The following is a 27,470-nucleotide window of genomic DNA, read 5'->3' on the forward strand; positions in this document are numbered from 1 at the left end:
GGAAAGTAATAAAGTAGTGGAAGGGAAAACTGCTGAGCATTACATAGCCTGCATTGCTGTCCCATGACATCATAAAAAACATGAAGTGATGATAATGCAGTTTGCAAAGATGCAATTACTTTAAGTATCTATTGGCCAGGAAAGAAGCAAACTAATCTTATTACTAACCATTTAACAACCTACGTATTAATCATAGTCATTATGCCGTAATGACTGATGTTTGCTGTCATTTTATGTTTGCTTTTTTAATTGCAATATATTTCTTTGGTATGGCATGGCATGTGACACTAAATTTAATTTTAATATCATATTTAAAAGCTATACGTATATTCAAATGGGAGAAATATTTAGATGTATAAAATATTTCCTAAGGTAAGAGAAACTAACAGGCAACAGATAATAAAACAAGAGAGTTGCTTTTAAATTCCAGAGATTTATTTAAAATGTCTCTGATGATAGTGTTTGTTCATTTGTATCGTTTATGATCTGATTTGCTGAAATACTACATTTTATGTGTGATGCTTAAAGAAGTTAGATGGTTAAAGATGCATATTATAGAGGAAAACAAAATGAATTAGAGATAAATTCAGTCTTTGTGTAAACTGACACAATTTCATTGACTTCAATGGATTGCTTGCATTATCTTTGAATTTAGCTCCTTGGAGTTTTAATCAAGATATTTTTGAAGTGATGGCATCCATTGCTTGTAATTATATGTTTTTTATGATTGTTCGGTTTACATGACACTTTGAAACTGTATATAAAACAGTTCGGAAGGTTAAAAAAGGCTAGTAACCTAGCCTAGGAAAAATACCATACTGTATCTTCGGGGTTTTTTTTATATTGGTAAAACTTTGAAGTAGGAATAAGAGATCCTCCGGAAGAGGGCTTTATTCCGGAGGATCGGGCCAGTCTAGACGCTTTTTTCTGGCTTTTCCCAAAGCCGGAAAAAAAGCGGTGGCAATGTTTATTTAAATCCCGCAAGGGATATTTAAATCCCCCGCGGATTTCCCTATTCCCACTTTCAAAATTAGCATGCCCCTTCTGAAGAAGGGGCCAGTGTAGACGTAGCCAGGGATTTTTTTGATGCTTGGTACAATCAGTCCTATTCCCAAAGTGAATGGATAAAGTATTTAAAAGGGATATTTATGTGACTTTCAGGGATCCTATATATTTAAATAAGATTTAAAATCAGCTATATTGATTGGTATTTCAAATTCAGTGTGTTTCATAGGTATGTAGATAGGGTGTTTCTACACCCAGTATTGTCTGTTTATACACTTGTGTAAACAACAATGATGTAAATATGATGACAAAATGCTAATGAATCAGCCATTAATATACTGTGTTGAGGCAGGCTGTGGTCATATGAAATAGAGGTTAGATCACTCTAGTCCAGCACTCTCTGGACCGGCAACAAATGTGGTCCAGCATGATTTTAGTTAGCAGGATATCAGGTTTCATGTGGTCCAATAAAGTTTGTTTACAGCACCAGGCCTGATTCTCAGTGTTCTGTCTATTATTTAGCTCTAATTTACCCCTAATTGTCTTCTCAGAACCCAGTAAACAGTGGAAGTGTTGGTAATGCTGCTAGACAATATTAACCTCACGTGGTTTAGCAAATTCTCTGGTTTGACACCAGTCAGTGCCGTGAGGGTTCCAGATTAGAGAGGTTCAATCTGTGCTCTGGCAGGCTGTGCAGGGCCAACAGGTCGTAGGTCAGGCACTTTTCAACTAATGGGCTAGCAGCTACTTCACACAAGTGTTTCTGCAGGATCCAACCATTTTCCCCAAAGACCATTAGATTTGGATCAATGCTTAGTAGTCTTTCGCTTGTAGAAAAGTCATACTTTATTACCATTATCAAAAAGTAGAAAAATGTAACCCTACACAACAGTTACTATAAGCTGAAGGTGTCCCTGCCTTATCATAAAAGGCTATATGCACATTGTTTAAGGTTAAAAGTTACCCCCTACCTTAGTTTTGACTTTATTACTCAGGGTAACTAAAGCTAAACATAACCGTATGAATTCCAGTCTATACCTTCCCTTCAGATATGACTTCACCAACATTCCTACCTTCAGCCCCATCTATTCCCACCGCTGCTATATGCAGTGTGAAGTTTAACAAGCCACACCTAGATCACGGAGAGAACAGGGATTAATTTACAGGGGCCAGAACCTCAGTGTGCAAGCATCCAAATGCCAATTGATTTCACTGGAAGTTAGAAACCTAAATAACTTTGAAGATCTGGGTCCAGCCACTGGGGTTGAAGTCACAGTAGAATCCAGCCACCCTGTCACATTGCAAGATCATAGTATTTTCCATATGCTTGGCTGGATAAAAGAAATCAAACCCAAGGCTCCATTTGTATGCACAATCAGTAGGGAATTGCACATGACATTTCACACATCTTTCAGATAACACTATCATGCAAATGAAGATTATAGTACTTTCATGCTGGTTTATGTCATTCCCTGGAGAATGTTAGGTTCATAAACCCAGGAGGAGAGTGTACTAATTCCCATATATTTTACATTTACACACATGTACGTACACACAGTATTGTTATTTTATCAGTGACAGACATAATGTAGATAACCTTTATTTAAATAATGATCCAGCTTAATTGAAATCAAATTGCCAATAAGTGGAAAAATCATTTCTATTTCACTGGAACAAAACCATGAACAATGCAATTCCACATAGTGGATGGTTTTCATATGAAATACAACTTATATAGAAAAATAATTGATTTCCTACATTAATCTTAACGACACAGCTCTTTAGTACTATTTGCTTGTAATAAGCAGAAAGAGAGAATAAGAAACACATTCTGATACTGCAAAATGAACACAAGTATCTACATTTATTCATGCAACATGCCCTATTGAGTTAGACTATTCAGCCAGGTAAAATTAAGCATGTGTGTAAATGTTTGCCGGATTGGGGACAGGGAAATAAGTATATTCACTGCTCCCCTGGCTGTCATATAGATGTTTAAACTATTTAGACCCTGTTGATTCTGCCAACAGCTTCTTCCGTAGTGTTTCCAAAAGCTATTATGCAGGCATATTATGTCTAACTAAAAAATGTCTCAGACGCCAGTTCTGGAATGAATTGCTACATGGAGATTTAAGATAAGGAAAAAAGACCTATTTTGTCAGTTTCTCTGTCAAAGCAAGAAATGTTCATGAGAATTTTTGAGTGTTTTCTACAATCTTTAGTATTAAATGGCTCAGATTATGGGGGATTCCATAGTTTGTTTTGAAAGTCATACCATGGCCTAATTCATCATTTCTCAAACTTATGAAAGCTGAGATTCCTTCTGGAATATGAAATGAATCACATCTCTGTTGAACCCTGCCATATATTGCTAAAGGTCTACCCCAAATGACTAGTCATTAAGAGTAGATCATCTGAATGTTCATATCTTTGATGCTGTCTCTTACCTACTATATATTTGAGTGAGTAAGTCTGTCTGTCTGTGAATCTGTTTGTTCAAGAACTAAGACCACCACATTTGGTAGGCAGCTTCCTCTTATCACAACTTAAAGCAAGGTCGGGATTTGGTTGTGCCAGGACAATGGGATGTGTCTGAAACCTGATTGTTTCTTATCAAGTGGAAAGGGAGAGCTCTGATAGCAGGGACAGTTATACTCCTGAATGACCACAGGGGGTGCACCATCTGCAGGATCAACCGCTGGCCAGGCATCATGGTCCCCACCTTCCTGACTCACCCTGAAGAAACCCCCCTACAACTCCCAACCTTCTGCCTGACACCTGCACCACCATCCACTAACCTGAGCCCCCCCAACTCCCAGCCCCTTGCCCTGACTCATGTATCCCCACCCACTGCCCTGAGCACCTCCTCACCCCTAACCCTGCCATCTGTACTCCTCACATCCCAATCCTCTTGACCTACTTCCCTTCTTCAGGACCTGAGCAATACCAGGTCAATGTAATTTTTCATGTGCTTTGATAATTAAGGATATATGCTTATGCTTTGATATATAAGGATATATGTGTTTATATGCTTTGATTATTTAAGGAGTATCCTTAGAATTTGGGCTAGAACCCATTTCAGTGAATGAGGCAGTTCATACCGTAGAGCTGTGTCTACACTGGCACCCTTTTCCGTAAAAGGGATGCTAATGAGACACTTCGGAATTGCAAATTCCGCGGGGGATTTAAATATCCCCCGCGGCATTTGCATGAACATGGCGGCCGCTTTTTTCCGGCTCGGGGTTTTGCCGGAGAAAAGCACCAGTCTAGACGGGATCTTGCGGAAATAAGCCCTTTTCCGGAAGATCCCTTATTCCTACTTTCAAGGAATTGCTACATGGAGATTTAAGATAAGGAAAAAAGACCTATTTTGTCAGTTTCTCTGTCAAAGCAAGAAATGTTCATGAGAATTTTTGAGTGTTTTCTACAATCTTTAGTGTTAAATGGCTCAGATTATGAGGGATTCCATAGTTTGTTTTGAAAGTCATACCATGAAAGTAGGAATAAGGGATCTTCCGGAAAAGGGCTTATTTTCCGCAAGATTCTGTCTAGACTGGCGCTTTTCTCCGGCAAAACCCCGAGCCGGAAAAAAGCGGCAGCCATGTTCATGCAAATGCCGCGGGGGATATTTAAATCCCCCGCGGAATTTGCAATTCTGAAGTGTCTCATTAGCATCTCTTTTACAGAAAAGGGTGCCAGTGTAGACACAGCCTAGATGTATAGTTTCAGGTTCTATATAAACTTTGGCAGACATTGCTGCATTGCTCACATTTGGTTTTCTTCAGCAAAGGGAAAGCTGAGATATTGGTAAACGCATTAAAGACCTGTCAACAACACACTTCTACAACCTTAATTAGTCCTTCCCATCTCTCTTGAGGTGGTAGGGTGGGGTGTGAGCATGTCTTATTCTTTGTGAAATGCTAGGCTTAATGATCTTGTATTAAGAAGTTCTGCCTAATATTCAAGCTATCTGATGCTGCTCAATTTCAGTGCACAGGAATGAGACTCATTGAGTGGAAGGCTAGCATCTACAGTGACACTTGTCTCTCCAAAGGGAGCAAGGAAATTATAAGGATCTGAGACTATGGAGTATGATTTTATAAGGGTTTATGAAATTATAAGGGTGGAGAAAGTGAGTCTCATACAAGATGCAGGAGAGCTGGGCCTGCACATGAGGGTGGAGAGCACATGCTACAGTTGGCATCAGCCTGGGTCACTAACTGTGCTCCCAGAACTTTGGGAGGTGTTTTGTGTGCTTGAGGCACAAGAATCTCAGGACATCCTCATCACAGAGATTGTGCTGCTGCATATTGGCCCTTTTTGCGGTGGGTATCTGTCATGACCAATCCTATGATTTATAATCACATTTGGTCAGAAGGCAGTAAAACGCATTTATTATAGCTAAAGCTAAATGGATCTCGCAGTTTCAATTTATACAATGTTAAATATATGGAGCAGAACTGATGCCAAAAATAGACATTTTCCACACAGAAGAAAAAGTAAAACTGTCACATTTTAATAGATATGGCAAAAAAATGGTATTAGCAAATGCCTCATAGATTCTTCTTATTCATAAAAGCATACCGTTTACACCAATGAATGAATCCATGTTTCATTTGTTCTTTCAAAACATTTTTAGTTGAGGCAGCATTTACCATGTATTAATTCCGGTAATGGCAGTGGTATGTTTTTCTGCAGGGGTAATCGATGAATGCTGAAATATTGATTAACTTGTTCTAATAAGAATTAGCTATCTCCTCTAGATGTAGGTTTAGTCTTGTGCAATGTGCCTCTGTATTGTGAGAGAAATGTACAAATGAAGTGATCTACTCTTCCCTTTGATCTGCATGCCTAACTCCTATTAGTATTGTGGGGGGACCATTATAAGTAGGGCCCCACCAAATTCACAGTTGTGAAAAATGCTTCATGGACTGAGAAATTTGTTGTCCCACATGAAAGCTGGTCTTTTGCGTGCCTTTTACCATATGGAGCATCAGAGCCATCCCTATTAGTGCTGGTGCCCTATGCAGCCCAGCACCCACACCCCCCTCCTCCGAGAGTGGCCTCTCTGTGGGGACAGGGGCATGGGGCAGAAGCTTTGGAGGGGGTTGTCAGTTCTCCCAGACCAGACATACCAGATGACATGTGCTGCAATGGTTCCTGGTCCATTCAGTCCAGGAGAGTTGGCAACCCAGGAGCAGGGCAGGGAGGGAGTCTCTCCTACAGCCTCAGGGAAATAGGTGCAAGGTGCAGAGGGCAGCAGGCAGCATGGACATGGGTCAGAGGAGCAGAGGGCAGCCCAACTACCAGCCAAAGAGAAGTGGTGCTTTGAAGATGAGGCCACTGCTTCTCTCCAGCTGCCGACTGTGTGGCCCACCCCCTGCTCCTCTGGAGTCCTCTGGCCTGTGCTTGTGCTGCTTGCCATCACCTAGTGAGTGGGGGAAGGGAGCAGAGCCCTTGGGTAGTAGGCAGCTGGGGGATGGAGCTGGGGGCTTCCAGAACCCCCATGCTGAGCCCATGGGGGAGGGAAGGTACCTGGGGAACGGGACCTTTGGAGCCAGCGTTGCTTGCAGCTGCTTAACACCCCATGATTGGGCATACGTAGCAGAGGGCACCACTCAATTTGGGGTTGGTGTCCTAGCAGCTGCAAATGCTGTGTACACCTAAAGATGGCACTGTGCAGCACTTCTGAAATGGGGGTGAGGTTCCCAAAGGCTATTTTAGGGGATTTCACTATTGCAATCCCTTCTTCTGTTCTGCCTTCAGAGCTGGGTGGTTGGAAAACAGTAACTGCTTCCTGGCCCTCCAGCTCTTAAGGCAGTGCCACCATTATCAGCAGCAGCGCAGAAGAAAGGGTGGCATGCTATGGGGGAGGGTATCCTCATAGGTTTTATATGCTCATATCTTGCCATTTTAAATATATATATTCATACTTTGTTACAGAACTGTGCAATTTTAAGACTTAAATATCAGCAACTGTGAAATTCAAGATTTAAAAATGTGGTGACTATGAAATTTGCAAAAATGGACTGTGAATTTGATAGGACCATGATTACAAACATTGCCATTACTCCCAGCATGTGCCATGTTTGTGTGTGCAATACCCTGTATCTTGGGAAATTAGATACTTCATATCTTCATGTGCAAAGATTGCTAATGGTGACTCAACCCTTCTAAAATTTTGAAAGCTCAGATAAAGGAGAAACTGGATTAAATCCAAATCTTTCTTGTTCAGTAAAACAAAAACTTAACCACTGAACTTTTGCAAAATCAGAAAAATATGTTCTTGTCTGAGTTCTAAGTTACACTGTAAATCGAGGTGGGGAACCAAAGGCTCTGGGGCAGGATGCTGTCCCTGGGTTGCCTTGATCTATCCCCCAAGACTCAGGGCTCCACTCCCAACATTGGGGAGCTCATACTGGACATTCCACTATAGAGCTGAAGTACACAAAATCTACTATCATGGACCTCCCTAGACTCTGGTGTGCAAGGGGAATGTCTTTTTCCTTCTCAGATGGGGACCACCTCAGTGAGGTGTTTTTGGGGTTTTTTTTGCTTCACATTTGTGTGTGGTCCCCAACCCAAAAAAGTTCCCCACCCCTAAATGATTTCCCAAGGTCATGCAAATGCATTTGTAGCATGTATGTCCCTCAACAGCATTCAGAAGTATGTTCCTTGCTAAATCTAGCCTGTACATATGACACTTTATGCAGTAATCCCACTGGAATGGCTAGGTACTGAAGAAAGTGAGGCTGGTGATTCTAGCATATGCTCTGACATCTGAGTTAGTACAGCCCTGGTACTCCAGGAAATGAGCACAAGTGATAATCTTTCTGATCATCCTAAAATGTGCTGGGAACCTCACAAAAAATGAGTAAGAACAGTTGCTTGAGTAAGAATCAGTCCCTTGACACAACAACTGAGGATCACTGAAAAAAGGGAGTGAAAGGAAGGATGTGAGCAACAAAAGCTGATTGGTGTAATATGAAATTCATGTTTTGAAACATTTAGGACTATTAAAAACCCCACACCATATTCCATAAAAGGAAGAGGTGTCGATGTAACTCATGTCTCAAGTACATCTTATGTAAATATACTTGCAATGTTGCTTATCTGCAGTGTCAATGGGACAAAATATTGTTTTTCTACCCTCTGCCTTTATCCATGGTATAGCTAAGTGGTTGCAGTGATCCCTTGAGTTGGCTGCATTACACTAATGCCTGATGATCTTTACTACAGGTTGAACCTCTTAAATCCAGGGTTCTCTGGTCTGACAACATCTGTAGTCTGGCAGAGCCAGGAATGTTGCTGGACCAGAGAGCCCCGGTGCTCAGGAATGTGAACCAGTCAGGGAGTCCAGTAGAGGGGAGCTCACCATCTGACTGGTGAACCCCATCCCCAGAGAACCCCGGCCAGGCAAGGCAGCAGCGGGACCAGTGAGCCTCAACACTGCAGAGCCCATTCCCAGCATGGCAGTAGTGGGGCAGCAGCAGAGGCCTGTCCCAGGGGAGGCTTGGTGGGCTGCCAGCAGCCAATGAGCCCCATCTCTGGGAAGCCCCGGCTGGATGCAGCAGCAGTGGGGCAGCTGCGGAGCTTAGTCCCTGCGAAGCCCCATCTGGGCAGGTCAGCAGTGGGGCATCTGCAGAGCCCCAGCGCTGAGACACCTCTGCTGGGGGAAGGAAGGAGGGGGGCAGAAGCAGGGCTGCAGCAGCTGGGGAGCTCTGTCCGGCTGGTGGCAGCAGGCCAAGCCCAAGGCCTGTAGCAGCAAGGCTGCAGCCCAGTGGCAGTGGGGGTGGAGTGAGTTTGCCAGACGGAGGGGCAGTATCTTGGGAGGCCAGTGGCAGGGGATCTCCCCTGATCCGGCAAATTCCCTCATTTGGGATCAGTCAGGTTCTGAGGGTTCCAGACCAGGGAGGGCCAACCTGTACACATGTCCCTCTTCTCTTGCAGAGGAGTATTATGAGGATTAATTGACTAGGGTCAGATTGTGATTGGCTCTTGCATTGGGGAAAAACAAGACCTATGTGTCTTTATTAATCATTTTATTTCTGGTACATACATAGGACCAATTAAGAACAGGGCCCAGTTGTGCTAGCTGTTGTACAAACACAGAATAATAGCCACTTCCTACCATCAAGACCACACAATGCACAGCAGCTAACCACTGTTATAAATCTTGTGCTTCCTTAGCTCCCTGACGACTAGTTACCAGTGGCCTTGAGGTCCAGGCTACCTCAATAGCTGTCAGGGAGAAGTTATACCATGGTCCTGCCCCTTCTCAACACAAGCCATCTGCAGAATTCAACTTCTTAAGAAGGTGGGATGCAGTCCTCCTTTGCAGGAGTCATTGTGCCTCCCTGAGACTCAACCTCCCACAGCTTCTGCACGATTGCCTCAAAATAGGCTTGTTATTTTTCAACCACATTATGATTCCCAATATATGTGCGAAACTCTTTGAGATCCTCCAATGATTTTTTTTCTCAGAAATATCAACTATTAACATTCTTGTAGAGCAACTTTACTGAGATCAACATGGTGACAACTGGTATTATTTCCTGGACCAGAAACCATATGAGCCCTACATGATTCATCTGCCTTAGAAACAAGAAATTCTGAAAGATGCTTCTTTCCCTACCTTCCTGAGAAAAGGAAGTTTGATGTTAAAATACTAATGATCATATTGGCTAATGTGATATTAAAATCTATTTACCAGTTTGCATCCGTATGTTAAATGAGTGTCACTCTGACTGCTTACATTTGCCAGGAGCATAAACTAGGCAGCATTTTTGAATTGGACACTGTGACTCAATAACAAAGGGGAGATATGTCTTTGGAATTACAAACCTTGGCAGACGGAAAGGTATTAGTCTCCATTTGTTTCCATTGCAAATGACGACAGAATGCAATTATGAAATCTTATTGCGGTAGTAATATTATTTAAAAAAAAGAGTAATGCAATATGATTCATCATAAAATCCAAATTAAATTCAGTGCGCTGGCCCAACCGAGAATATGATACAGTAGCACATCAACAGTAGTAATAAAGTATATCGAAACAAGACCCAAATCAAAACATGACAGGCTGATGCAAAGATCAGTTAACGTATAATGCATCAGAGTTGGATCAGAATGTGATTAAAAAGATTTATTACTTTTTATCAGTATCATGGCCACATTCAAAAGTGCATTATTAGGGCTCAGCTTGGGACTTAAGTGTGACACATGAAAAGGTGGCGGTGGGAAGGGGACAGAGAACGTGGACCAAATTTTCATTTGGTGTAAATTGGCTCAGTGCCTCTTAATGATGTTATGCCTGGATTCCTCACCCGGATTCTCTCCAGTTACCCAGATGCCTGTCATTTGTCTATTTTCCCCATGCTTTTTAGCCCGTGAATTCATCTTCCAACACTAGTTCTTCCAGATGGATTTTCTCTCCTCTATCCCATTCCCTAGATTCCTCCTGCTTCCTTGCTCCAATGGATCCTTATCCCATTTCTGCCCAATGTCCTTTCCTCCTCTGACTAGTTGTTGTACTAAAGGGTTGTGGAGTTTTAAGTAATGTATTACAGGCACTGTAGGATGAACTAGATCTGAAAGACATATCCACCTTGAGTTCTGGTCTCAAATGGGGAAAGGGTGCCTTTAAACCACGTTTGTGACTCCTTCATTCCTGCGGGGGACTGGTTCAGCCCCTAATGCAAGTCAACAATCACAATTCAATCATATATTTCATGACATTTGGGGTTTATTTCTTAAAATCCCAGTTCCTGAAGTCACTTTATTACATGGGAATCATAGATTGTATTATTTTTAGGTAAGTTTTTAGCCCTCATGGTGGCAGAGAAAAGCTTGAAAATGTAGCCCATAAAGTCCCAACAAACTGAAGGCAATGGATTTTGAGACCATCTCAAGATTTTGGAGGCCAGACTCATCATTTTTTAATCCTTGGGGTGTGCAATACTGAGTACCCTAAGAGCCAGGCTAACTCATGGTGCCTGTGGTAGCTCCCAGGGGTTATAGATAGTGAGCCCAAGCCATGCCCTTCCCACCCCAATCCTCAGCACAAGGTATTGTGAAAGAATAGCATAAAGCTGATTACACTATAGGGTACGTCTACACTGCATGGCTGGTATCTCAAAATAGCTACCCTTCATCTACACCAGCCGCCCGTTATTTCAAAATATCTTTTTAAATAACAGGTTTGCTACTTTGGCATCCTGGTACCCTTCATTCCACCAGGGTTTTCCACTGTGTAGATGTGCCAAATTTTGAAATAAACTATTTTGAAATAGATTTGAAATAAGATATGCAATTTGCATAGTGCAAATTGTGCATCTTATTTTGAGTTTAGGGGGCTGTGTAGATGCACCCTAAGACACCAAGGAGTTCATCTAAGCCAGGAGAAATTGCAGCTGCTGATTCAGAGGAGATGCTTTGCCCCACTAGACCACTGGAAAACGACTCTTACTGTATGCTGATGCATTAACATGCTTGATGTATAATATTTTATACAAAAATGAATGCATTCTAAAAATCTGCCAGAAAGACTGGTCATTGCACAAATGCCTTTGAAAATCAGTTCCTTGGCTATTTACATGACACATTATTTTTAATGAATGCTCCCTACCCCGTGCAATCTGAAATGCACTAAATCACATGGATTGATGGACTAGATAAATTGTCTGCTTGAAACTGGAACCATTATAGATTGCTGGGAGTTGAAAAGATAAGAAAAAGAATTGGAAGCCATACATGTTTTTTATTCATCTATATACTTAGCTAAGCTAATTTGAGATTTCTATGCCAAGTTTAAGTAAAAAAAAAAAGCCTTTATATTCTGTTATAAATAGTTGGGAAAACTGGCTTATTATGTAAACTCTTGCATCATGTTAACAGTTTATGCAAGTTTTATATTAGGATATATATATGGCAACTGATGGAAAATATCAGCATTTGGAGATCTCTCATTGTAGGGCACGTTATGTAATGGGACCCTTTTATCACAAATGTTCTGATTTAGGGCTTTAATCTCCAATCACTTTCTTGTGAGCAATGGACATTCTCCTGTTAGCAAGTCTGACACTTAATAGTAAGTGTTTATGAGAATGGCAACAGTGGATGAAATTGCATCGCTAAGTCTTACTTAAACTCTGTAGTGTTCCCTGTACAGGGATAAAATTCACCTATAGGGATCTTTTTAATTAATATTTTCTCTTCACATAATTTAGTTTTAAACCTTACACATCTTTTGCTATTATGACAGTATTTCTCAGAATAAAGAAAGTTTTGACCAGCAGAGATCCCCGTACATTCAGACTTCACTAATTAGTAGTTAAGGAAAACAGATGAAAACCATATGACTTATCACATTAAGTCATCTTTCCACAGTACAGCCCCAATTTTTTTCTAATTTGAGATTCAACAAGAAGGTACTTTGTTTAACATTATTATATAACTTAAGATTTATATGCATGTCTGTATTATATTCCACACTGCATGCCTATGTTACGGTATTTTCTAACATTTCACACATAAATTTAACAAGGCAAATTTCTTTGATCTAGTGAATATTTTCATGGGAAAAATTATGCAAGAGCGATGGTCTGTGGTTAAGGCAGTAGACTGAAATTTAACAGCATTTAATTCCAGACTCTGCCATATATTTTTATATGGGACCTTAGATAAGCAATTTACATTTTCTGTGATTCAATTTCCTATCCTGAAAACAATATTTCCTTCCCCACCCCTTCGCTGTCTTGTTTATTTATATTGTGGAGTCTCTGGATGTAGTGACTATCTTTTAATACATGTGTGTACAGTACATAAGACAATGAAGCTTTGATCTTGGTTGGAGAGTACAGGTACTAGTACAATACAAATAATAATGTAATTTCACAGTATTATAATGAAATTTCCTTATTTACTCCTAAATTCTTTTGCATGGGGTTATACTTTTTTAATGTCTAACTCATTCTAAATTTACTATTCTACTCAGTAGTACATCACTTGCAAAATGACTAAAAATGATGCACCAGCATTTCTAGTCCTTTCCATATACTAATATTTGGATGACATATATATCTTAATCTTTTGATTTAAAGTTAGAGCCTATTAATAATGGTCAATATTTTTTATCCTTTTCATACGATATCCATATTTCCCACATCTTATCATGTCAAGTGGGCAGTTCCCTTAATACATACAATGCACATCCTTCAGAGTGCTTAAATTCTGACCCAAACTGTCATTTGCTATTTTACATCATCAGACCATGAATTTGTCATGTGGCCAATTCTATGGAATTCAATCAAATCATAAGAAAGGGTTAAAACTTTAAAAAATTACTAATGGAAATGAGCTTTTCATAACTCATATAGGGACTTATTTTATAGACATGACAGTATTCAGAAGTTGCAAAGAAAACATTTTTCCTTATCTGTAAGCAAAGGCATGATGTATAATAATAAAAGGTATTATTTTATAATACAGTAGCCCCATTATAGTAGGTGATTTATAAACAGAGGTATTCCCTGCCTCTAGGAATGTATACTGTAATGAAATAGGATGTTAATGACACTGGAGAATACTAGAGGTAGTTCCTATTAAAAATTCTTCTGCTTCTCACCTCTGAAGACCTATAGGAGAGTCCTATTTTTTGGTAACAATTCGGACCATTGTTGGAGCAGCTTTCACAAAAGATGACTCAGTTATGCCTAGTTAGCTCTAGCCAGTACAGTTACTCATTCACTTTAATAATTGTTGCCTTGCCCATTTTTTTCAATTAAAAACACTCTTAATTCATTTGTGTTTTGCCAAAAGATAATATGGCTGAGGTAAGTGAAATTCATTTTGAGTACAGAAAATTTATGACTTTCCTGTGAACTTAACCAAAGTCTTCTATTCAAATATATGTGCTTGGTTTTAATTTGAAAATTAAAATCCTGCAAAGCCAGAAAAACTTCTCATATTATTTAGATAACTTGTTCTCTTTTTGGATTTTTAGTGACTAGCTTTCCATGCTGTATATTTCAAGTATACTCCAAATTATTTATTTGTTTGGGATAAGAAAGGTTTTATAATATATTCAAAGTAAAAAAATCAGATTCATATACCCACTCTGTCCAGCAACCATGTTTTACTGCAGGAAAATAATAATTCTTTACATACTGTGCAAATAGTCTCCATAATTGCACCTAGATTAGTCTCTGAATTTATCAGAGGTAACATATCATTGATGTTTAATTTTAAGGGAGCAATTCTGAAATTTATAGTAATCTTTTGCCAGATTTTGTATAGAAAATGGAAGGGTTCAATGGAGTAAAAGAATATTTGAGCTCCTTTGGGCCCTTATACATTCAATGATTGGAAAAAGAGTTAAAATGAAGTGGTCAGATGGAAAAAAGTGCAAGAGGGTATATACCCTTGAGGTTAAAGCTCAGACCTGCAGCTCAAGAACTCTGGGTTTAATTCGCAGGTCTGCCACAGGCATCCGGTGTCATCTTGGATAAGTCACTTAATCTTTCTGTGCTTCAGTTTCCTATTTGTAAAATAAGAGTAATAATGTTGATTTGTCTATTTAGATTGCAAACACTTGGAGACTGGGATTATTATTCACTGTGTGGAAGCACACTGCCTGGTTCAATGAGTCCCAGCCTGTAAGAATCTTACATCTCTTGCATCAATTAGTATATTTTTACTTCAGTTTCCCTGCTGTGCCTCTGTTTCCCTTCTGACAGTATACACTTCCTCTGAATGCAAAGTAATTTACTCCTCAGTTTCATTGCGACTTTTGCTGATTTTGTCCCTCCAACCAAAGCCTAAGTTTGGAGGTAAACTAAACAACCTCAATAACCCTCCACATATCCCCCCCAGGTCTTTACTCTGAAGTAGAGCTGGGATGGGAGTTCCTTCCATTATATTCAGATGTTCCAGCCTGGGGTTCTTAAACAGGGACTGGTGCCAGCTGCATCACTCTTCTTTCTTTGTCTATCCCCTGACTATCTCTAAGCTCCCTCCCAGAGCCTTTCTTGCAGCCAGCCTCTCCTGACTCTTTTGTCAGCCCACTTGATTAAGAACCTACCCTCACAGTCTTGTCTTAACCCTAATCTTCCACTCCTTACTAGAGTGCCCCACAAGAAGTCTGACAGTTCCTGAAAGTATCTGCTTCTTGTGTCTTTATATAGGCTTGCTCCCAAACAAAAGTCACATGATCCCTGGAGTCAAGGGCTACATCCTCTATAATCACCTTCTCAGGAAAGTGATGCGGGCAAGTGCTTTTGTTTAAAGATAGCACCTAGTTTCCCATAGTAGATTTACTGTGGTATATTTGCAAATACTCAGAACTATGGTATTGTTAAGCAAATCTCTTTGAACTGCCTACTTCATGTACTGTTTGTTATGAACTATGTGTATAGAGGGCTTTTGTTGATTTGTTTTGCTTTTTAAGATTTAGGGTTTAGACATTAAAATTTCATGGAGGGAAAGTAGAAAAAGATGAAGATGGAGTTTGGTAAAGGGGCAAGTGAAGAACCAAAGTCTTAGCATAAAATGTCAACTTTGCTCACCAAACACCAGGTAAAGTGACAACGTAGCATTTCATCGGTTTGGAAGAAGTTGGGTGGTTGAGAGGGCAAAAGCTGAAGCAAAAAGCTTATATGAAAAAACAGAGCACTTAGGGCTTGGATAAAAGACTGCAAATAGCACGGATTGAAAGGATATTTAAAGAGTGTAAATCAACTTGCTAGGTTTTTCACCCCCAGGGTTTATTCAAGAAGATCAGTTAAATGAATTTAACAACAGAGGTAATATAGTTCCAACAGACAGGAGAAAGTGAAAACTCAGATGTAAAAAGAGCACTAGAGCCAATGGAAAATATCAGTGCTCAAGGAAAGAAAAGGATAGGGGATATTAAATCAAAGGAAGATGCATTAAATGAGAAAAGGAATCAGAATATAGGAAACAAGCTGAAGGCAAGAGTTTCCATCAAGTGAGTTAGTTAATGGGAAGAACAAGAAGGAAATGAGAAAAGGAGAGGCAAGGCAAGAAGAAATTGATCAGGTAGGAAGGTGTACAGGATTTGGGAGTGGGGAGAGGAGGAAATGGCCAAAGCAGAGCCTCCTCTGTTAGGGAAGAAACAAGAAGAGTGAAAGCAAAAGAAGTTTATGATAAAAAAGATGAGTTACCTAGTAAGGTCACCCAGAAGGAACTTCCTCAAGGAATTAAAATGAAATGATAAGATGTTGACAAGAAATAGCAGTGAACAAGCTGAAGGAAGGAAGCAGCTAAACACCTTACGCTTTATATCTAGTAAGAGGAAATGAGAACAGGAAAAAAAAGAACTGGGAGAAACCATAGGGAAAACCTACACCTCCTTTACAATAGCTAAAGTACTGAGTGGGAACAAAGTTTAATTTTCCCACAAGTCAAAGCATCAAATGAACAATATGAGTTAATTCAAATCCGGTCCAAGCTAGGATTGGATCATATGGAATAAAGAGACTTTGCTTCTGATTGAATGCCATACATTGCTCTCTTTGGCAAAAGGCTAAATTGTTAAGGCTCAATGTGATGGGGACAGTCCAATAGGTCTTCCTTTACAATTGCTAATCTGTCTTTTTACTTAAAATAGTTTTATTTGAATATCCCATGGCACAAAAAGATAAAGTGCTAATGGGGGACGGGAGTGCGAGGTGCCAGGCTCAAAGGAAAGTGAGCACAACACTCACTGAAATGGTATCAAAGCTTCTGTTGTAGTATGTATTTTTTGGGAGGACTCATGGCTGCCAGCATTCCTCATTGCTGTAGCAGGATCCCTCGAAACCCCCATAGCTAGAGGAAGTGGCCTAGTAAATAGTGTGATGTCTCGCTATAATATCAAGCAAAGGGGCAAGATTTCCAAAACTAACTAGTGATTTTGGGTTCCTACCTTGAGACACCTAAAAGGCACCTTTTTCATAAAATGCTGAGCCCCCTAACCCCACCCCTGCAGTTTGGGCATTTGGTGTTGTACATTAAGTATTTACAAATTAAATGCACCCCAAATCACTGAACACTTCTGAAAGTCTTGGCTAAAATTCCCAGAGCTGTGCAATTTTTAATGATGATCCTGGTTCTTAGTGAAATTTTGGCAGAAGTAACTTGTAAGTGCAGATTTTAAAGCATTTGGTATTCCTATTTAATAATGCATTACTATGACGATTAGTAATTGAAATTAATTGTTCACCTGGACCACAAATATATAAAATCCACTACTGAATTACTTTATTTGTTTCCTGTTTTAATTTTCTTTCAGGGAATTGCTTTGCTCACGTGAATTAAATTTACTCAGATGACAATTAGTTTTTAGATTTGCCTTCAAAATATCACATCATCGTGCTGGTTCATGAGAGCCAGGATGGGAATCTGATTAATTTTTTTGCAATAATTGAATGTAAATAACACACAAGAAGTTAATAATGGAAGTATAATAATGGAAGTATAAATTGGATGTTTTCTAAAGGGTTCCAGTTTTAAGGACATAAAGTGTTAATAGGGGTGAGGACACTTGATTTGCAAAGCAAGTTTCAATAGACCAGTGTCAGTTTCACAGTCATGTAGGATAAAAAAAAAAAAAAAAGAGAGAGATTCCCGAGGGGAAAAAATAATCCAGTATTTGGTCCTCTTAGTGGTATGGGGTTAGTAAGAATGAGTATTTTGAGCTATTATGTCTGTACAAAGCAGGATGCCTCAGGAAGCTAGGGGTGGTAACACATTCCAATAAAAGGAACTGTATACAGGTAATGGCCCACAATTAACTTTTGCTGTTCTGCCCACAATACCTGCTGCCTATAGGGAAAAAGTCGGGGGCCCATCTATAGCTTCAAAATAGCTGAATATATCATATGATAATAAAAAGAAGATACATTTGGCTTTTATATGATGCATTAGCCAGACTAGTGTTCAAGGAAATAGAAGGTATGTCTACTGCTCCAATCCCTGCCCAGCTGCTCAGCTGTGGATGAAAGAGATTTCTTTCGTTTTCTTCTATCATTCATACAGCATACTCCAAAATTTTGCCCTAAGATACTACTGGCCCAATCCTGACATCTTTATGCAGATTGAGAAATATCTTATTTTGCAGTAGCTCTTTTATTCCAATGAAATTACTTGCAAAATTAGGCTTTACTCAAGAATTATAGTAGGGGAGAATCTGGTTCCAAATGTATGTCAAACAATTTTCTAATACATTAGTATAAATTAATTGTGGGTTATTACCTGTTTTGAAGTTAAAGTTCTTGTTAGGAAAAGGATAAACTGCTCATAGTCAACTTTTTACTACCCAACTTATCCGCAACACAGTGCGCATACACTTTACCATTTTTCACTGTTAGAACATTTTTGCTTTGCAGATGATGAATAGCAGAGAGATAAAATTGCTAAAAATGAAATTCAAGCAGCTGACATCGCAGCATGCTCAGAAAAGGGCACTAAAATGTCAGCTGATTTACCAGCCATTAATACACAGTTCTAGATTTCCATTAGCACATTGAATGACTTCTGCTGCAATTGCAAAGATGATGAAATTCCTCTTCAGAAGCAAAAAGAACAGCATTCAGAGTAGGTCACTACTGAAACACCAGGAACTAATTTAGCTAGAGCACAGAGGACTTCACAACCTTCTCTCAGAGCCGAAAATCTGATTTCAGGTGTTTCATTTGCACATGAGTGGCTTGGGAAAAGCTATTAGCCTGGTATTCTAAGGAACAAAACAAATGCCTTTTGCCACAACTATGGAAGGTATCAAATGAAGTAGCGATCACTTTAAAAACTGAATTAGTTAAACTAATCCATACTCCAGGAATGTAAATGAAGGAAATCGAAAATGCAAATGAAGTGCAGATTTACAAAACTTGTGCTTCATTTGCATAATTGTGTCCAATCGCTTTTTCAAAAAAAGGTTTTTTCGAAAAAAAAGCAGTCTAGACATGGTTCTTTCGAAAAAAAAAAACTTTTTTCAAAAGAACCCATACTCCAGAAAAAATGAGGTTTATAGGGTTCTTTTGAAAAAGTTTTTTTTCCCCTGAAAGAACCATGTCTAGACTGCTTAAAAAAAAAACTTTTTTGAAAAAGCAATCGGACTTTGATTGTGGTTATGCAAATGAAGAGTGAGATTTGTAAATCTGCTCTTTGCATTTTCAATTTCCTTCTTTTACATTCTTCTTTCAAAAGAGAAATGTAATCTAGATGCACCCTTAGGCTACGTCTACACTGGCCCCTTCTTCAGAATAGCCATGCTAATTTAGAACTTTGGAACAGGGAAATGCGCGGGGGATTTAAATATCCCCGTGGGATTTAAATAAACATGGCCGCCGCTTTTTTCCGGCTTGGAGATAAGCCGGAGAAAAGCGTCAAGACTGGCGCGATCCTCCAGAATAAAGCCCTATTCCGGAGGATCTCTTATTCCTACTTGCAAGTAGGAACAAGAGATCCTCCGGAATAGGGCTTTATTCTGGAGTATCGCGCCAGTCTGGATGCTTTTCTCCGGCTTATCTCCAAGCCGGAAAAAAGCGGCAGCCATGAAAATGCAAATGCCACGGGGGATATTTAAATCCCCCGTGCATTTGCCTCTTCCCAAGTGCTACATTTGCATCCCTATTCCGTAATAGGGGGCCAATGTAGACGTAGCCTTAGTGTGTAGAAAAATTCTGAGGAATTTGCACATTCCCTTACTTTCTGCACACTAGATCCAAGGGACTCACTCTCACTCTATAACTCAATGCAGTGACATTTTGGGGAGGAGACTTTCAGTGTATCCACTGATGTGGGTTTCACAAATTGGAAACATAGCAATAAGGGCTGCAGTAGCATCTACAGAGAGTCTCCACTATTGTTTCATGGCCTACCCTTCTTCCTATAGAGTTCTCATTGAGCATCCCATATCTGCCAAGCTTGGCTACTCCAGCTTGATGAAAGGGATGCATTTGACTCTAGGCGATAAAGTAATTCTCATTAAATCATGATCACCAGTAATCTCTCATCACCAATACATCTCCTATTAAGGTCTCAGAGACATTAAGGCCAGAAGGGACTGTCATGATAATCTAAGGTAACCTCCTGAACATCACAGGCCACAGTACTTCACCCACTCGCTCCTGTAGTAACCTCATAACCTCTTGCTGAGTTACTTCCCTACACTTCCTGACCTCCGAGAGGTAACTTTTCCTTTCTGATCCATCCCTTCTTCCATTCCTTGTAGGCTTTCTGCTTTCTCTCAGTAACCTCTTTGAGATGTTTCTTCATCCAGTTTGATTTGAAACACGTCTCTTCCTATTTTTCCTCATTGCTTGGGATGCAGGCTTCAGAATCTTTAAGTCAAAGTTTCAGAAATAAATTCCAAGCCTCCTTCACATTTGGATTCTTGAGTTCTTCAGTATAGTCCACTTCCCTACCTAATTCCCTTTATTTATTTAAAGTTTGCCCTTTTCTATGAACCTTTTGTTTGTTTATCTTTCTATTTACTTCGAATTGGCTCATGATCATTTAAACCAAGGTTGTTATCCATAAGCAACTCTTCTACAAGGATCTATCTACTTACTAACACTAAATTTAAAATGGTATTAGCTCTTGTTGTTTTGGTGATTGATGAAGAATCTGTCATCTATCACATCCAAAGGGGTTGTACCATAATGAATGTGTAGAAGGGAGACAAGAATGCATTGCCTATTGAAACTAGAATACATTCTGGCCCTGGACTAGAAGTTCCTGGAGTTATGTTGTACACCCTTTTAAATGGACAGAAGACTGAAGAAGAGGGCAATCTTAATTATTCATGTTTTCTAACTTGTGAATGCTTTTGCAGCCTGAATTATGCTCTTTGAATCCTTTTAAATATTTTAGAGAGAAGTGGATAAAATCAAATTTTGTTATGCATGTTTACTTTAAGCACATATTTTAACTGCTTTTCGAAGTAAATCTATAATAAAGGCAGTTTCACTTTCTTTACCTACAGATTCATAAACAAAGGATCATGGGCTAGTTTACTCTTATTCTTTAAATAGATTTATCAAACTGATGTTTAAGTAAATGTTTGAAGAGTGAGGCAACATTTGTTTCTGTACACACATTCAAATTGATGGTTTCTGAAAATATTTTGATTTTAATGGACTGCTTGACTTTATATTGTTATAGCTGCCGGTGCCATCTGTAGTTTACATTGACTGTATTGAACATGCTTGGAAATAGTGGCAAAACTACACATACCTGGAATCAAAACAATCAGGATTAGATAACTGACCCAAGAAGCTCATAACCTCCTTTTGCCAGTGTAAAGTTGAGAGACTGATATTGTTCCTATTCAAGTCAAATGGAGTTTTGTCATAGATGCTAAAAGAAGTGGAATGGGTCCCATAGACAGTAATGTTTTAAAAATAAATACTATTTTTAAGGAAGGGGCTCAACTCTGCAGTCTTTAAACAAGAAAAATTCTCAGAGTTGTCATGTTTTTGATGTGCCTTTTACCTGCTTAGGAATTTTAGGACAGGGACCATGATATATATGATGCCAGCAATGTTAAAATTGGAGCTAGGATGTTCAGCAGCATCAGTCCAATCAAAAAAAAGTAAGGCTTGTTTCAACAAGTGCCAATTAGACTTGTTATTCATCTTTTTTGTCATTGTTATACTGAACTAGATATTTTCAGGACAAACTTAAAAAACAACAAACAATCTAGTAGCACCTTAAAGACTAAGAAAACATGTAGATTGTATCACGAGCTTTTGTGAGCAAAACCCACTTCTTCAGATGACTGGCTTAGATATTTTCAGTAATTAGCATTCATTTGTATTCTCCAACAGATCCTCTCTCTTTATATTTTTCAGGTCAAAAGGTATGTTATAGTGATTTTAGGCATCCCTGTTACAAGATAGCCTACTTCCAGGATTTGTCCAGACGTGTGGGCTTTCAGGAGGCCCGCCAAGCCTGTGAAATTGATGGTGGGATGCTCGTAAGTCTGGAAAGTGAAGCTGAACAGAGGCTCATAGAAAATATGTTACAAAACCTCACTAAGTCAGGCTCTGGGATTTCCGATGGAGACTTCTGGATTGGATTGTGGAGAAATGGAGAGGGACAAGCATCATCGGGAGCTTGCCCTGACCTCTACCAATGGACAGATGGGGCCATTTCATCATTCAGGTAAAAATCTAGGAGAGTGCCTTTAGTTTGAAGGGTTTATGGAAGGAAACATAGGGTGGGTAGCACCAAGAAGGTCAAATGTTTTGTGAATTCAACTATACAGAAAAGTTAGTCGATGGGCTAGTAACATGCTCCCTACCACTTTTTCACAAAACGAGGAGACTGAAACTATGGATCTGTATTTGGAGATGTATGATTATGACACGTTGTCTCTGTGGTATGCTTGTTGGAGGTCCTCTTCCCAAGTTTCATAGAATTAAGCACTGCACAGGTTTCCAGCTGTGGTGTTGGAAGAAAGAAGAAAAGGATGGTGGCAGGAAATGGCAACCAAACTCTGCCAGATTCCAGCCCACAAACAACAGCTGCGTAAATTAGTGAATATTTTAGAATAACTCACTCTTCCCTCACCCCGGATTTTGGAAACCTCCTTAGATTTCCTTGTTCAACTAATCATCAGTGGAACAAAATTCAGGAGCCATAATCTGCAGGCGAACTGTGGGTAGGTGACGGGGAAAGCAGTAATCAGATGGGAGGAAAAAATATCTGCATAAATGTTCCTTTATTGCAGGATCTTCTAAGATCTGCAGACTGGTGGTAGACCTGCACCCTCTTCCATGCAGGGGATGGGAGAAATGCATCTTATTCTTCTTTAAGGGACAATGGAGCATATACACTCTAATATTCACTAGATTAAGGCATTTCTGAATGTTTGCAAATGGTTCTGTTAGATGGCATGGTGAGACTTTTAACTGCAATATTTTGAACATTTTGATTCTCGTGCACTGCTAGAAATTGGTACACGGACGAGCCTTCCTGTGGAAGTGAAGCTTGTGTTGTGATGTATCATCAACCAACTGCAAACCCTGGCCTGGGGGGGCCTTACCTTTACCAATGGAATGATGACAGATGCAACATGAAGCACAATTTTATCTGCAAGTATAGTCCAGGTAAGGAAAGTGAAGGTCAGATTTCACAGGTGGTATATGTTGACAGAAAAGCCACTGCTTTGACTTTGCTTTATATAGGTATCTACAACCCCTCTGTATGTCCTAGCTAGTATAATTAACAATAGGGTGAGTAAATAGTCAGAAGCAAAACAATTATGGGGCTAGTATGAGAAAAAGTAATACCCTTAAAAACCAGTTCATGGTGTCTATTTTTTTCTGCAAAAACTTAAATTATATTTTAATAAAGAATGATCCCAAAGCCTGATTCACCATTGTGTTGTCTGGTTTTAAGTTAGTATCACTCCAAGTGCAGGAACGCAATGGCAAATCAGGTCACAAATATTCCTGGCCAGAAGTATCTGTTAATTGTAATAACTTTAAACTTTTGGCTAGAAAAAGAATGTTGTTTTACCTTCTAATGTGCTCCCAATGATGATCAGTTGTTCTGTTAATTAGTTAGACCAACTGAAGAAAAGAAATTTAACAAAGGTCAAAATCCAGATTCAGCACATAAGATTATAAATTTAGTGAAGTCAGAGAGTTCCTTCTTACACAAAGTTTGAATTTTTTGTCCATTTTAAAAACCATTCATTTTACGTAATGGGACTTTTTCAATGTATATATTTGTAGTGATTTTATGTCATGTTGCCATGAATACAATAATTAACATAATGTAAATTTATAGTATTACTTTAAAAATTGTTTTATAAAAACAAAAGTTAAGACAGACCCTCTACTGAATATATTCTATTTTTTAATTGTTTACAAAAGAAATTAAAGCCCCAGACCTGAAAAAACTTATTGCTATATACATGAATAGTGCTGCTGAATTTTCTAGGACAATGAATATATATGTATGTGTAGGGTCAGAGCCTTAGACTGAACTTGACTATTTAGGTGATATCATAGGTAATTTCAATTTTTTATTTTCCCCTGTAGTTTGAGTTTTACTCTTTTTAAAACTATTTGATATATCTCTATACTACTTGAATTCATGTTTTAGACTGCTACTAAACAAGTTTGGAGGGCTAAGAATATTTAATTTTGATTTAAGAATCAAGTGCTTATTAATTTCAGATTAATTGTTACAAGTCACTGCAAAACACAAATATGAGCTCAATACTTTGTCATATATGTCTCTCCAATGACACTCTGTTTACATTGGGGCTGCATCTATACTGGCATGATTTTGCTCCAAAGTGGCCGCTTTTGCACAAAATCTTGCCGCCTGTCTACACTGGCCGCGAGTATTTGCGCAAGAATTCTGACTTTGTAATGTACAAAATCAGTGGTTCTTGCGCAAATAGTCCGATGCTCACGCTCAGGGTTAAGCCCTCTTGCGCAAGTATTCTTGGCCATCGGAGCTTTCTTGTGCAAGAGAGCATCTACACTGGCACAGGTGCCTTTGCGCAAAGGCACATGCCAGTATAGACGCTCTCTTGCGCAAATACTTTTAATGGAAAAACTTTTCCGTTAAAAGTATTTGAGCAAAATCATGCCAGTCTAGACACAGCCTTAGTGTTTTTCATTCAAGCATCTCAAAGTCTTTAAAATGCTTAATTAGATTCATAATTCCATTTACCTGTATACATTTTACAGATGGGGAAAGTGAGATAGAAACAGGTTAAAGGATATTTCCAAAAATTCACAGCAAGTCAGTGATAGATCCAGAAAAAGGGAGAGCTAATACTTGAAATCGGTGAAAATATTTTGGCAGCACTTCACATGAAAACATTGGCCAGTTCATTTCACTGAGTTATCAAGTTTTCAGTACAGTTTCCCACGAAATAATGAAGATCCAAAAATCCAATATTTATTAATGGATCATATTACAAAAATGCATTTAGATTGAAATTTCCTGACAATTTCCAATTTCACACCTTTGAAATTGCACCCAAAATTATCATTGCAGCTCTTGCTGCATATTTTTGATAGCCAGATGCGTCAGAGAAGTCCAGAGTAACAGGAAAGACAATTAAACACACATGTATAAAGGAGAGCCAACAGCCTCTTTGGACTGTTGGGCAAGGTGTGTGTGGGGGGCCACTCTGTGTACCTGGAAGGAGCATGGCCTCAGACAGAAAGGGCAGAGCCAGGGGCAGTCAGCCCTCTATGCCACTCAGAGTGTGGTGCAACCTGCTCTCCTCAGTTTTCAGAGCCACACAGTGAATGCTTCATGGCACTCAGCCAGCAATTTAAAGAGCTCGTCTACAGCCCTGGCTGGGAGCCCTAGGCCTCTTTGAATTGCTGAGGCAACTGCTCCATTCCCTTCTGCCCTACACACATGCTCATTGGTGGGCCTGCATGCAAACACATAGCCAATTCCGTTAGGTGCATTCCAGTTCAGATGGCGACACAAGTGACCAGGGATTTTTCAATTTGACTTAAACTCCAGAAATGATATGGGAATCTCTCCTGGGTCCTGCATATATTGGGTTGAGGACAGCTAAAACTGGACAGACAGAGCAAGAAAATTGGAAGCAAGCTTGAAGTTCAGCCTCCCATGGTTGTTATGGTTGGTTTTAGTAGTTATGCTCGGCAGTAGATCCACACCATGTTTGTTACCAGGACTATGATACTCAAAGCATTACTGATTATCAAAAATTGTATATTGTGTCCACAAAGACAATTCATAGGGGAAAAAAGAACATACAAATCCTAGCATAACTTTAGCCAAATTGCATACAAAAACAAGCAGACTGTAAACCAGGCTCGGTGACAGACTGTATGAAGAAATACATACTCAACCAGTTTCAGTGTTTAATGTGAACTATCTGTACCTGCAAAGATTCCCATCCAATTGCTCTCCACACAATGTCACACGAAGGTGACAGGGTGTATATTACAAGCTTCTTTTGCACCTTACATATGGTACATTTCAACAACCTGCATGCAGATTAGATTCACTGCTTCAATCTCAGTGAGTTCTATGCATTTAGAAATATCAGAGTAGGAGAACCAATGGATCATCATTCCTCAAATTTCCTGCTTCTGATTAATTGTTTTTTTCATCTTTAAAACGAGCTGCTGAAATTCATTGTATGAGTAAGGTTCTATGACTCACTAGGCAAAATTACTCAGCCACCCTCTAGGCCTAATCTTCATATGTTCACTTGCATTTTTTTGGTTTTGTTTTCTAAGTACTATCTTTAGTTGGGAAAAAAAACCTTCCCTTGTCACAGTTTTAGCTCTGGATATGAATCTCTTTCACTTCGAAAGAATGTTGATCTTAATTAGCTAATGGTAGCTCCAACCACATTTTGTTTAAGCCAACTCTCGCATCCTGGTTTTCAGATCAGATTAAAAATTAACCCATTATTTAATGCTCCAGAATAAGTTAATTCTAGAAGCAATAGTTTATAGTGTTTGACATTTCTGCAAGCCATGTCCCAACATAACCAGCTTTTATTTGAGAAACTGAAGTGATTGCTACTATTGTATCATAGAACCATAGAGCTGGTAGAGACCTCAGAAGGTCATCAAGTCCAGCCCCCTGCTCTAGGCAGGACCAATCCCAACTAAATCAACCCGGCCAAGGCTTTGTCAAGCCGAGACTTAAACACCTCTAGGGATGGAGATTCCACTACTTCCCTGGGTAACCCATTCCAGTGCTTCACCACCCTCCTAGTGAAATAGTTTTTCCTAATACCCAACCTGGACCTCTCCCACTACAACTTGAGACCATTGCTCCTTGTTCTGCCATCCATCACTACTGAGAACAGCCTTTCTCCATCCTCTTTGGAACCTCGCTTCAGGAAGGCTGCTATCAAATCCCCCCTCACTCTTCGCTTCTGGAGACTAAACAGACCCAACTCCCTCAGCTTCTCCTCATAGGTCATGTGCTCCAGCCCCCTAATCATTTTGGTTGCCCTCCAATGAGTCCGCATCCTTTTTATAGTTTGGTGCCCAGAACTGGACACAATACTCCACATGTGACCTCACCAGAGCCGAATTAAGGGGAATAATCACATCTCTGGATCTGCTGGCAATGCTTCTCTTAATGCAACCTAATATGCCATTAGCCTTCTTGGCTACAAGGGCACACTGTTGACTCAAATCTAGCTTCTGGAAGGTTGTAGTAGGTTTTATTACCTCTTGAAAACTCTGAGCATTGTGCATTCACCATTACTGTTCTGAGCTAATGACTAGGAGAAATTGGTGTTCATAATCTTATAACTATACAAATTCTACTTCTGTGAACTTCCTTTCCATTCAAAATAATTTCAATAATCTATGGAATTATTTAGACTTTCAATAACACTACTCTTCCATTTCTACAACCTGGCTTTGCTGCATGTCTTATAGCCCTGAATCATGGTTTCCAGTTGGTTATTTATAATTAGAGAGGGA

General features: G+C 39.4%; 1 protein-coding gene across 4 annotated transcripts in view; it reads left to right on the forward strand.

Moving 5' to 3' along the window:
• CHODL (chondrolectin) overlaps nucleotides 1–27,470 on the forward strand; it is a 45,654-nt gene that overhangs the window by 10,224 nt on the left and 7,960 nt on the right. For all 4 annotated transcript variants that reach the window (XM_075909996.1, XM_075910008.1, XM_075910001.1 and 1 more), the window contains exons 2-3: nucleotides 21,861–22,173; nucleotides 22,963–23,120. In XM_075909996.1, coding sequence (XP_075766111.1) covers nucleotides 21,861–22,173; nucleotides 22,963–23,120 — 471 coding nt within the window. The remainder of the gene's footprint in view (nucleotides 1–21,860; nucleotides 22,174–22,962; nucleotides 23,121–27,470) is intronic.

The sequence above is a fragment of the Pelodiscus sinensis genome, chromosome 1 (assembly GCF_049634645.1).
Source record: "Pelodiscus sinensis isolate JC-2024 chromosome 1, ASM4963464v1, whole genome shotgun sequence".
Classification (NCBI taxonomy): Eukaryota; Metazoa; Chordata; order Testudines; family Trionychidae; genus Pelodiscus; species Pelodiscus sinensis.